Here is an 11,759-nt window from a genome sequence, read left to right as displayed (position 1 = left end):
ATTTTTCTAATTATATAAGCACAGATCAAAAACAGAAGTTCTCTTGGTTTCTTCTGTGTTAACAGGCTGGCTTCCTCCTTTCACTCCTGCTCACCTCTGCCATCTGTGTTATCGCACAGTTCTTTCAAGATCTCTCTGGACCATGACCCTGCCTTTTCTATGAAGTACAAGTGAGGGCAGACTGGAAACTCTTGCACAAATCTCACTATGGAAAATTTTCTTTTCTTATATGAAACAATGGTTATTTTTTAGTACTGTAGTTTTTAAATTTCAAATAGTGGGGGAAAACATCACTAAAAGACAATAGCACAGGCTATTTTAATATATTTTATTAAGGGCTATAAAAATATCCAGAAAGATAAATAAATGTGATGCAATGGTATATGTCCTAATATGAAGAACTTGTTTTCACTGCATTGTTTTCCTTCACAATGGCCTTCAAATCACAGGAGGCAGTGATTCCATGCCATTTCCTCTTCTTTTATTACACGCTGCAGATTTCTGAATCAGTATCCCACCCTCGATCTTCTCATTTATAAATCAAATTCATTTTCAATCCATTGTTTAGAGGGAGCGTATTTTTTTCTGTTCCACAAAGAGGACTTTTTTTTTCACTGTAGGAGGAGAAAAAAGGATTGTAGCAGAAAACTAAAAAGTTTATCATCAGCATTTTTTAATAAAAATACACATCAGACCATGAGCCCTCTCCTTTCTCTTCTTTTACTTTCCTTTGTCATGTGGATGGAGCTGACTTGCAAACTCAGTTCACTGATCCCAGAGACCAGAGAGGACTGCAGAAAATGGTAAGGAAAACAGGGAAGGCCCAACAGCCAACCAGTGGCAACCCTGATACCCCACAAAGTCACATATAACCAATGTGAAACATTCAAATTAAAAAAAGAAAATTACAGGCAAAAAAATTTTTTCACTCAGCTAATGCCCACTCTTGTATGAGGTAAAGCAAGGAGAGATTGTAGGAAAAAGCTGGACTCCAGAAAAAGAGTGGTAAAAACTGAGCAGACCACAGAAGAAAAGGAAGTCTGGCTGAAGAGTAAATATACATTAAACCTTGTACTTTCCAGAAATGGTTTCATATATCCAAGTACAGATTTACTATTATAACCCAAATCTTACTATTATGAATATCGTAACAGAGTATAGTTCTCTGAAACACACCAAACAAAAGCGCTCACTGCCGGGATGAAAGATTAGAGACCAGATACTAGGCAATAAGGTTTTGATAGTTCCTGTAATGCCCTATATAGCATTCCACTAACATCACACATCTCTCTCTCTCTCTTTCTCACACACACACACACACACACACAAAACCACCCTACCTAAATTTTTCTTTGCAAAAAAACAAGAACAGTGCACCAAGGAAGAGCCAGGAACTCCAAAGACTATGTATGACATGACAGCAACTCACTTGTCCCTACCACACAAAGAAATTTTAGCTTTGTTTTTTGTTATTCTTCTATAATTAATATGGATACCCTGCATGTGAGATCCCCAAACTATTATCAACAGTTAGCTAGGGAGCTTATTTAAATACATTCCTACTTTTACCTCCATCTCTACCCTAATTCTATTTCTGTAGAACTAGAGTGGGACTGGAAGTCTGTATTTTTTTAAACTCTTAGGATGATTCTGATGGCAGCTAAAATTAATAACCATTAACCAGTCAACAGAAACTTATCTACAAAATTAATAATGTATTTTATTACTTTGTACATAGGAATATTTTAAATATATTTCAAAAGATCTAGTATTAAACATAAGTAGGACCAGTGCTCCTTCAAATTCCAAGGAAGACTACAAAGCATTGTAAGACAGTAGTAAAGAACCCAAACAATTTCCCATTGTTATTCACTGCAAAAAATATTTCCATGTTTTTCTGCTGCTGCTGCTAAGTCGCTTCAGTCGTGTTAGACTTTGTGCGACCCCACAGATGGCAGCCCACCAGGCTCCCCCATCCCTGGGATTCTCCAGGCAAGAACACTGGAGTGGGTTGCCATTTCCTTCTCCAATGCATGAAAAGTGAAAAGTGAAAGGGAAGTCGTGCAGTCGTGTCCGACTCTTCACGACCCCATGGATTGCAGCCTAACAGGCTCCTCCGTCCATGGGATTTTCCAGGCAAGAGTACTGGAGTGGGGTGCCATTGCCTTCTTCGCCATGTTTTTCTACATGAAACTAAAAAATGGATTAAAAAAAGAACTTGTCTCATGGATAACTGGTCAGGAGATTATTTAAGTGACCCTGGATAGGAATAACTGATGAAGACTATTCATGAAAATTTGATATACTTGCTGCGTTCATTCCCTTAATTCAAAGAATAAATATTTAAGTCCACAGAACTGTGCTAGGCAATGTGGGATTTATGAAAGTGTAAGAAGAGTCCCTGATTTAGTACCAATATACCATGAGGTACCTGTATGAACATCCAGTAAGCCCCACAGAAACCTAAAGACTAAAAGGGACTGGAATGGTGAGGCAAACATCTCACAAGGAGGGTCAAGTTTAGGCTCTCAAGCAGCAGCAGCATTTGGATGAACTAACAGGGAAGAGCATCTAGTTTAGATAAATGGTGGCAGGAGATAAGAACAACAGTGCTGATCGCAGGGGAAGGTCCTGATTAAAAAAGGAAAAAAATAAACTAGACTGGCTCCATGTAATAGAAAAAATAGGGGGCCTGGAATCAGAAAGACCGGGTTCAAGCCTTGCCGCCACCATTTATCTACTGTAAGTTCTTGGGCAAATTTCTCAAAATACTCTTCCTTCAGTTTTATTCCCCATGAGAGGGCTAACTCCATCTCCCTCACAGGGCTGCCAGACAGCACTCACTCACTATGTGTTAGCTGAGTCCAGATGACACGCTGCTATCCTCAGTCATAAACAATAAATTAATTTTCTGTCAAAATATTCGCTGCTTAATTCATAGAAGAATGAATCTGTCAAGTTCTTGCCCTACATCTAACCTAAATCTATTCTGCTTCAATTAAAGTCAATATTGTCTTGTTTAGTCATCCAAGGAATTAAAACTGACAAGTTTTCATTTTCTTTATAATAAACCTTCATATATTTAACAGAGTTTAATACACTTATGCCTCAGCCTTTAATCCTTCCTCCTGGGAAATTTGCATATAGATTCATATGAGGAAAAGGAGTTTGAAAAGACATATGCTGGTTCTAGCCATAGAGTATATACCATGAAGTCCTCAAATAATTGGGAATTTTTCTGTTTCCTTGCCTGATTTTCTTTGTAAAGCAGACAAGCAAAACATTACCCTTAAACTAAACCCTTAAACCATTTTCTCACTGCAGTAAAACATGCTAGGACAACTGCCAAGCTATTTGGTACCCTGGGCAATGGGGCAGGCCGCAAGGCAAACATCATGCAAGCCCACAGGGCATTCGGTAGGTGGGCAGAATGCCAAGCAGTCAGCTATCCCAGAACATTTTCTTCAGAAGAGACAAAGTTGTGTTGTCAAGGTTCCAATGATCCCTTCTCAGAAAAGCTCTAATCGTCTGTCTGAAATATAGATATGAATATTTTCTTCCACTTTCAGCTCATGGTTGGAACTGTTTATGGTTGTATCCTTTCCTGACCTCAAAATGTAAAATCAATCTGACAGAAAGTTCCTAATATCTCCATACTATGACTGAAAATTCCAGTACATTTTCACGCTTAAAATCTCAGAGAAGGTTATTCAATCAACATTTATTAACATTGTACAAGTTCCTAAAAAAGCTCTAAAGGAGTTAAAATGGTAGAAAACCACTCTATTGTAAAGTTCGTCACTTTAGGTTTTCACCAGCTGATACAAAGAAATAAGAGAGAGAAAACCACCACATCAATCTAATATCATATTGCTATGGTCTGAAAGTTTGTGTTCCCCCAAATTTATGTTGAAATCCTAACCCACAAAGATGATGGCATTAGGAGGTGGGGCCTTGAGGAGGTGCCTTGGTCACAAGGGTGGTGCCTTCGTGAATGGGATGAATCCTCATAAAAGATACCCCACAGAAGTTGCCTGCCCCTTCCACCATGTGAGAACACAGCAAGAACCCCCTCCTATAAACCAGGACGAGGGCCCTCACCAGAAAGTCACCATGCTGGCACCTTGATATTGGGCTTTCCAGGTCCCAGAACTGTGAGAAATAAAACTGTGCTGTTTATAAGTCATTTAGTTTGTGGTATTTCGTTATATCAACCCAGACTAAGACCTATACCTTATCATTCTAATAATTTTCCATCATTTGAGATATATATCCTGAAATTCAGACTGCTAATCATCAGGGATAAACCTAGAATTCCCATTTTATTAAAGAATGACCAGAAAGTTTCACATCATAAAAACAGCAGGAAATTTTATTTCTGTTAAAGAATGGAATTCATAACAATATTTTTTTGGCCACATGGCATGCAGGATCTTAGTTCCCCAACTAGGAATTAAACCCATGCTACCCACTCCAGTATTCTTGGGTTTCCCTTGTGGCTCAGCTGGTAAAGAATCCGCCTGCAATGCGGGAGACCTGTGTTCGATCCCTGGTTGAGAAGATCCCCTGAAGAAGGGAAAGGCTAATTCCATGGACTGTACAGTCCATGGGGTTGCAGAGTCGGACAGGACTTAGCAACTCTCACTTTCACTTTCACTCCTGCAGTGGAAGCACAGTCTTAACCTCTGGACCACCAGGGAAATCCCTCTCAGAGCCCTTTTTGAATGCCTCCTTACACTGGTACAGCCCCAGTTTTTTTGAAGGTGATATTTTTTGTTTTGATGAATTCAGCATAATGAACAGTTTGTAAGATCTTCTTTACAAACTCTGAAAGCAGCTATTAAGATGGCTGTCAGGCAGATTCGTACTGGTGCCCAACCAGAGGTCACACACTAGTGAGCAAGTTTTAGCCTCCTCTCTCAATAAGAGGTTCATATGTAAAGTGACTCAGGGCCTAGGTTTTGGAGTCAGACAGTCCTAAATTCAAACCTTTATTCTGTCACATATTTTAGTTATGTGTCCTTAACTAAAATCCTTGGCATCAAGCTCATCATCTGTAAAATGGGGTTCAGATTACCTGGAGAGTACGGGTGCTTGTGTCGTGATGCATTCATGTATCTGAAGACTGAAGGCAGGTAAACAAAGAAGACAGAATCTTCCGTTTTGTCTGGTTATTCACAAGCACTTGTTTCCTTTCTCTCAAGGGTCACTGCCTTCTGTTGCCTATATTGTCCTTCTGTGGTTGTTGTTTCAGGAGGGAAGGTAAATTCAGTCCCATTGCTCCATCTTGGCCAGAAGTGAGTCTATCAGGCCTTGTTCTTAGTTAACGAAATAACTGATTATGATGCTGCATGCATGATAAGACACTTCAGTCATGTCCGACTCTGCGACACCATGGATGAAGCCTGCCAAGCTCCTCTGTCCATGGGATTCTCCAGGCAACAATACTGGAGTGGATTGCCATTTACTCCCTCAGGGATTATGACGTTAACTGCCTATATTTCATTATGTAATGGATTAATTTGAAGAAATAAGATTCTAGCACCAATTCCAACTCTAAACACCAACCAAGTGTCTTAGAATTCAACTCAACCTTGACATACTTCTCTTTCTGTTTACCGAACAGTATCGCCTATTCTATTTACATATCTGGTTTTTCCCCTTCAAATCTTCAGTTAACTATCTCTTACCGGAGAGACATTCCCTGAACTATCCTACCTAAAGAATGAAGATGGGATCTACCTCCTTGCAACTCTATCCTGTATCTCAGCATCCTGCTTTTTTCTCGCATAGCACTGAGCATTTGTCGTCTTCCTTCCTCTCCCTTCCAAAACCAGGCTTTGATCATCAAGACTGAAGGCAGTGAGTCTATCTTATGTCCATGAATATCCCAGCACCTTGGACAGTAACTAGCACCAAAGTAACTTTCAATATACACTAGGAATGAATGCTCTAGTGACAAAGGGGTCACAAAACTGCCTTTGTTTATCATCATCTGAAAAGGGCAACAGGCCTTGAAAGCATTTGAATTTATTATGGAGCAACTTTTCTGGAATCTTACCTACTGGATCGTAATGCAGTAGAGTCAGTTTCTCCCATAGTCGGCTTCTCTTAGTGTTGAAGGAAAAACCTGTTCCAGCTTGGCTCACCATTTTCACCAGAATTGTTCTAAGATTTAAAAGCAAGCTGTTACAAGCTAAGGAAATAGACTAAAATCAGTCGTAGGGGGATGCCACATTCTAAGAACACTATACAAGTAGTATTACTTGTGGGGACATCAATTAAACCTTAAGTTCAGTTTTAAGACAGTCTATATTTTAGAATGGTTCTGATTCCCAATATTTGTTCCATTACACAGAGTGACTTGGAAATGACCTAACCAAAGCAAGAAGACTAATCAAACTGCATTGTGGGAATAGACTCAGACCCCCACATTTCAGGAGGAGAAATCAGGACAAGGAAAATACACAAGTACTGGTGACCCTAGCAGGCCAGTCAGGAAGAAAATTGTCTCGGAAGAGCTTTATCTTTCACGTATGAGCAGTGAGAGTGAAATCAGGAAGTTACAGAATAAAGGGACTGGAATTTTCACACTGACAATGTGTAAAACCTTGTTGCTCCCTTTCATAGTTTAAGTTACAATCATCCAAAGCAGAAAGTTCATGTTTTGTCCCACTGGACCTTTTAATACCTCATACTGTTTGTTACTTTTTCAGGTGTCTTATCTTCCTATGTAGATCATGCTATTTGATTTCTCATCTAATTCCAAAAAGAATTTGAAGCACCTAAAATATATTATACACCTTTACATCCCTTTGAATGTTCAGCATAGTGCTTCATGCATTAGAGTGATACAATATTAAGTACTTGCGCTATGGCAAGCACAATACGCAAGGCCCTCTAAGTCTAGATCTGCACCCTGGAGACGTAACACCAACAGTATGGAAGGCGCGTTGTGTACACAAGGTCTGTAAGGCAAGACATATGACACATGGCACCAGAAGGACACAAAGAACATGAGAGGCAGGGCACACCTCTAAAGAAACTGAAGACATAGGAGATTCCCACAGAATGTGAAGAAGGAAAGCAAGCTAACTGGATTGTGTGAAAAGCTATATAAAGCAATAAAAGATATTGAGGGAAGAATATAAGCATACATGTTTTCCATTAACTTTAATCTAGCTTTAAGGATTTATTATATGTCTTGAGTTATAAACAAATGCTGCCTGCTTTAGAATTTTTCTATTTTTAACACAGAACATCTTACTTCAGTTATTGTCTACAAATTTTATTTTTGAAATACCAGTTTGGTATTAATAGTCTCCCTGGTACAGCATGGAATCTTTAGCCTTTGCTATTTTTGAAATGCTTGTACCATGAATGCAAAAGATTACAAAACTCAACACTGGCTCTGTGGATAGTCAAGTCACAGCTTTTTTTGTTATATTCCTGTAGTGAGCTCCAGACAAATGGCCCCTGGTCCTCAATTTGAGGAAACAGAACTGCAGTAGTAGTCCAAAGAACATGGGGACCCTGATGATTTCTTTAGGAACAAGACAGCAAAAGCAACTTTTAAGTAAATTAACTGAAAGCTCACTTAAATAGATCAGTTGGGAGGGAGGGAAAATATTTTAGTAAACAGTTCATAGGGCCAAAACAGTTTATCGAGTGTAATTCTCAAATCAGACTTTAGAAAATTGAAGCCAAATGCTTAATTTAACGTAAGGATTCATTGAGAGTAGCTGAAATAATGAATCTAACATAAACAAGCTTTAAAAAAAAAAAAAAGAAAAACTTCTACTTACTTTGACTTGCTCTTGGCAACTTTTTCATAGGCAGGGAAAGTCGGATAGAAAAGGAAAAAAAAACAATTTATTATCTTGCTTATGCAAAATTCAAATAAAGCTCAAATTTTAAGATTATAATAAAAATATTTAAGTCATGAAATATGTCATAAATTGTCACTCAAGTAACTACTCCCGAGCTTTGGGGGTTCCCGTTAGGATTTTATAGATGCTTTTTAAAAATCCAATCGGACCACCACAATTCTGGATGGAATGCTCTACACAATCTCTTTTCAGCTGAACTGACTACCTTTTAAATCTTCCCAAAGATCTGCTCCATTTGCTCCTCTTCTAAGGTGCAAATATTTGCACTAGAACAAGCCTCTTGTCTGGTAAATTAACCTATGCAAATTCAACAACCATCACATCAGGTGGAGAAAGGAAATTAAATCCATCCGGTAAGTCAGCCTGGTGCACCAAAGAACACTGTCTTGGGAGCCAGTGGGCTTCTCTCCCAGCCCGGTGTACCACCTAGGATCAATTACTGTTTCTCACCTTGCGAACTCGAAATGAGTGAACTAAATATTCTGAAGTTTTCTCAGTTAGAACGTCCAGTGATTCTGCTGACACACCGCTACAGAGGGCGAGGGAGAGCCCCACTTCTGCCGGCCAGACTCTACCGTCCGAATGAGCCGCAACGGACCCAAAATCTGCGCCGAAGACCCCCAAGACCCACTCGCCCCACAGGGAGCATGCCGCGGGGCATGCCGGGTGCTGTAGTCCTGAAGGCCTGGGACGTCGCAGCGGCAGCTTCCCCACCGGCGTGCGCACTCCACCCTGCAATGTCCCAAGGCCCACCTGTCACCACCTCCCGCCCGCGCTGCAAGCCCTGCCGCCGCCTCCAGCCCCCACTTACACGTAACCGCCGACAGGAACATGGCGACAGTACCCCTGAAGACTCGGTAACGGGCCCAGCAACAAACAACTGCTTCCGGGGCACAGGCCTGTTCCGGAAAAGGAGTCCGGAAGTTCTCCACAGCCACGCCCCCTACGTAAACCTCAGGTGAGACCGCCTCTTTTCTGTGGCCTCTACAGTCCAGGTGTCTCTTATGTGGTGCTGGAGTGTGGAGTCCTTTTTATTTTTGGAGAGGACCTTTGTTATCGCTAGGGGTTCGTGCCCCAGACCCTAACTCCTACTTCTGGGTCAAAGTTAGATGTTTTCCATACATATTTCACTAAATAATCGCAGTCGACTACATTAAAGCCACAGGAACTCCATGTTCCTCACCCATTCCAGACTATCAGGCTTCTGCACTATTTCCTTAAATTGTTGCCTTCGTTTTCCTCCTCCGGCCCAACTCCATCTCCATCTGGTTAAGATCTACTCTCAGTCTCTCCAGAATTAAGAACTCCACCTGAATATCCCTATTCCTTGATTATGTGTTGGATTTCTAGGAGGGCTGGGCCCTGGGAATCTTTAACTGCTGTATCTAGGCACCTACCTGGCAATAGGGGGCAAATAACTGAGATTGAGAGCAGTCACATAATTTGCTTAATGTCACAAAACTAGTGAATGGCAAAGTCAGAATTTGAACCCAGAGTTTGTCTGACTGCAAAGACTCATGCCTTTCCCACTAGCATTGGGACCTAACCACTTTGCCATCTTCCAATCTTCATCTCTCTGCAAGAAACCTGCAAGTCCTGCAACACCAGGTACTTCAGCCAAAACCTCATTTCCCAGCTAATAATCAGGATTTTAGGATTTTTTTTTTCTAATCTGTGGTTTTATCTACATATTAAATATTACAAACAAGTGAAAGACTTATTCTCATAGATTATCCTCACTGAAGGTAATAAAATTATTAAAAAGAGAGAATGTTATACAATACAACTCAATTTTTAAAATTAGGACTGTCCTTGCCCTAGGTACCTCTAATGGTTTTTTTCCCATACCTAGATTCCAACAAATGAGCCCGCTCTAGGTGGCCAAATCCTTCCTTACTATGTGTGGTTCAGCTGCTGACAAACAAGAGCTTCAGGTGTTCAAGAGGATAAGGTTTCTTATTTAAGAAATTCCTTTTGAAGATTTATAAGAAAAAAACACAAGATTGGAAGCCAAGGAACATGAATTCTAGTATTTATTCTGTCCCTTGGAAAGTCATTTCAATTCTCCAGACCTCAGTTTCAGGCTGAATGTGGGCACTGAATCAGTGATTCTCATTCCTGAGAGTGTATCAGTATCTGGGGTCTTTTAAAAGCAGAGATGAGGCCCAGAGTCTATACAGTATTTCTTCCCCTTCCCTAATTTTCTATGAAGAAGCATTTTGAATATATCAAAAAGTAGAAAAGATATTATAATGAACAAACTGTATACGCAATCCAGTAAATGTTAAGATTCTGCTATGTATATTGAATTTTTAATATGCATATATAACATATATGTTATATATATATATTATTTGATTAGGGTTTTTGGCTAGCTGTGTAAAAGCAAATTGGAGACATCACAACCTTTCCCTCCTTTTCATTGTAAAAGTAGATTTACTCTTTGAAGTTTTCTGTATGGTGATACTTCAGCATATGAAAATATCTTGCTCCCCATCAACCTTTCCTCAATGGTTTTAACATTCATTGTTGATCTTTGTTTTTACTCAGGAATTATGTTTTGGGGTACACAGTGGTAATTTTTCTAACATTACATTCCTTATTCATTTGTTAGTTTTCTTCTGTAAAGAAAAGCTTTCTATAATCAATTGAGGCAGAATTATAATTCTTCCTAAAAAGGCAAGATAAATGCTAATTGTTCTCTTTAATTACTAATATTCAAGTAAGACATTAACATAAGAGTCACTTCCAATGGTGACAAAGACATTTTCCCCTTTGTGTAATTTTCTTTAAATTTTTAGTATCACTATAATGGATTTTTTCCCTTGTTTTATAATCAAACAGGGTCATCATTATTTTTGATGTTCAAAGTTTCCCAAAGGAGGTCATTAGGAATCCCTTCAAGCTGGTCCAGTGTTTTTTCAATGCATTTCCTTCCTTGCTTTCTGTCACCAGCTATCTCAGGTTAACCTTGTACTTTCCCTGGCCCAAACATGGAATCAGCCATGTCTTCAAGGTACTCTGGTTCTTTTGGAAGGAAGTGATATATAGAAGCCACCATCTGATGCACAGCACTTGACTAGATTTTAGGGGATTTCAAGTTTTATTTTAAGCCATAGAATTTTCATTTAAATGAAATCTGTCTCAGAGCTCACAGTGTAAAATGAAGCATCATCTCTTGAGGGATGACTTCAGAATCTTGGACTCCACAAGTCAAGGAAACTCTGGATTATGGAAATGGCCACATTCTCTTCCAGTCCCAATTGCTCTGGATTCCAGTTTGAGGTTTCAAATCCCACCCACAGGCCCGGCAGCCTTTTGTCATACTTCCATTGTCTTCCTTCCCAAACTGTCTGACCATGCAGAGGCCTTGTCCAGGGAGGAGAGAGCTTTATGGGCGCATTGGCAGCAGCAGGAACAGCCTGGAGCAGAAGACCACTCAAAACCTACACCTCCTCAGAGATAGGAAACAGCACTTCAGAATCAATTCAGGACCACAGTTATAGAGTATCTGCTAAAGACCGAATGTTTGTGTATCCCCTCACCTGCACCAAATTCATATGTTGAAACCTAATCCCCAACATCATGGTGCTTGCAAGTGGGGCTTTTGGGAGGTGATGAGGTTATGAGGGCAGATCCAGTTCTTGGATCTCTTCTCTGTCCACACTCATTCCCTTGATGGTCACATCTGGCTTATGTTTTTAAAAATCTACAAGCTGGGACCTGGCGATCCAGTGGTTAAGAATCCACCTTGCCATTCAGGGGACATGGGTTTGACCCTTGGTCAGGGAACTAAGATCCCACATGCTGTGGAGTAACTAAGCCTGTGTACTGCAACTACTGAGCCTACACACCACAGCTAGAGAGTCG

At 40.1% G+C, this 11,759-nt stretch overlaps 1 protein-coding gene across 1 annotated transcript; it reads right to left on the bottom strand.

Moving 5' to 3' along the window:
* Positions 1-311: 311 nt before the first annotated feature.
* MRPL33 (mitochondrial ribosomal protein L33) lies at positions 312-8,792 on the bottom strand. Its single transcript, XM_010840662.1, has 4 exons — positions 8,701-8,792; positions 7,806-7,824; positions 6,062-6,168; positions 312-614 (listed from the first exon to the last, which is right to left on the bottom strand). Exons 1-4 carry the CDS (start codon positions 8,720-8,722, stop codon positions 565-567), a joined length of 198 nt encoding a protein of 65 aa, XP_010838964.1. The 5' UTR covers positions 8,723-8,792; the 3' UTR covers positions 312-564.
* Positions 8,793-11,759: the final 2,967 nt, after the last annotated feature.

Source organism: Bison bison, unplaced genomic scaffold (assembly GCF_000754665.1).
Source record: "Bison bison bison isolate TAMUID 2011002044 unplaced genomic scaffold, Bison_UMD1.0 scf7180017864145, whole genome shotgun sequence".
In the NCBI taxonomy this organism is placed as follows: domain Eukaryota; kingdom Metazoa; phylum Chordata; class Mammalia; order Artiodactyla; family Bovidae; genus Bison; species Bison bison.
The sequence above is the reverse complement of the archived record's forward strand: the minus strand, read 5'-3'. Positions and strand labels throughout refer to the sequence as shown.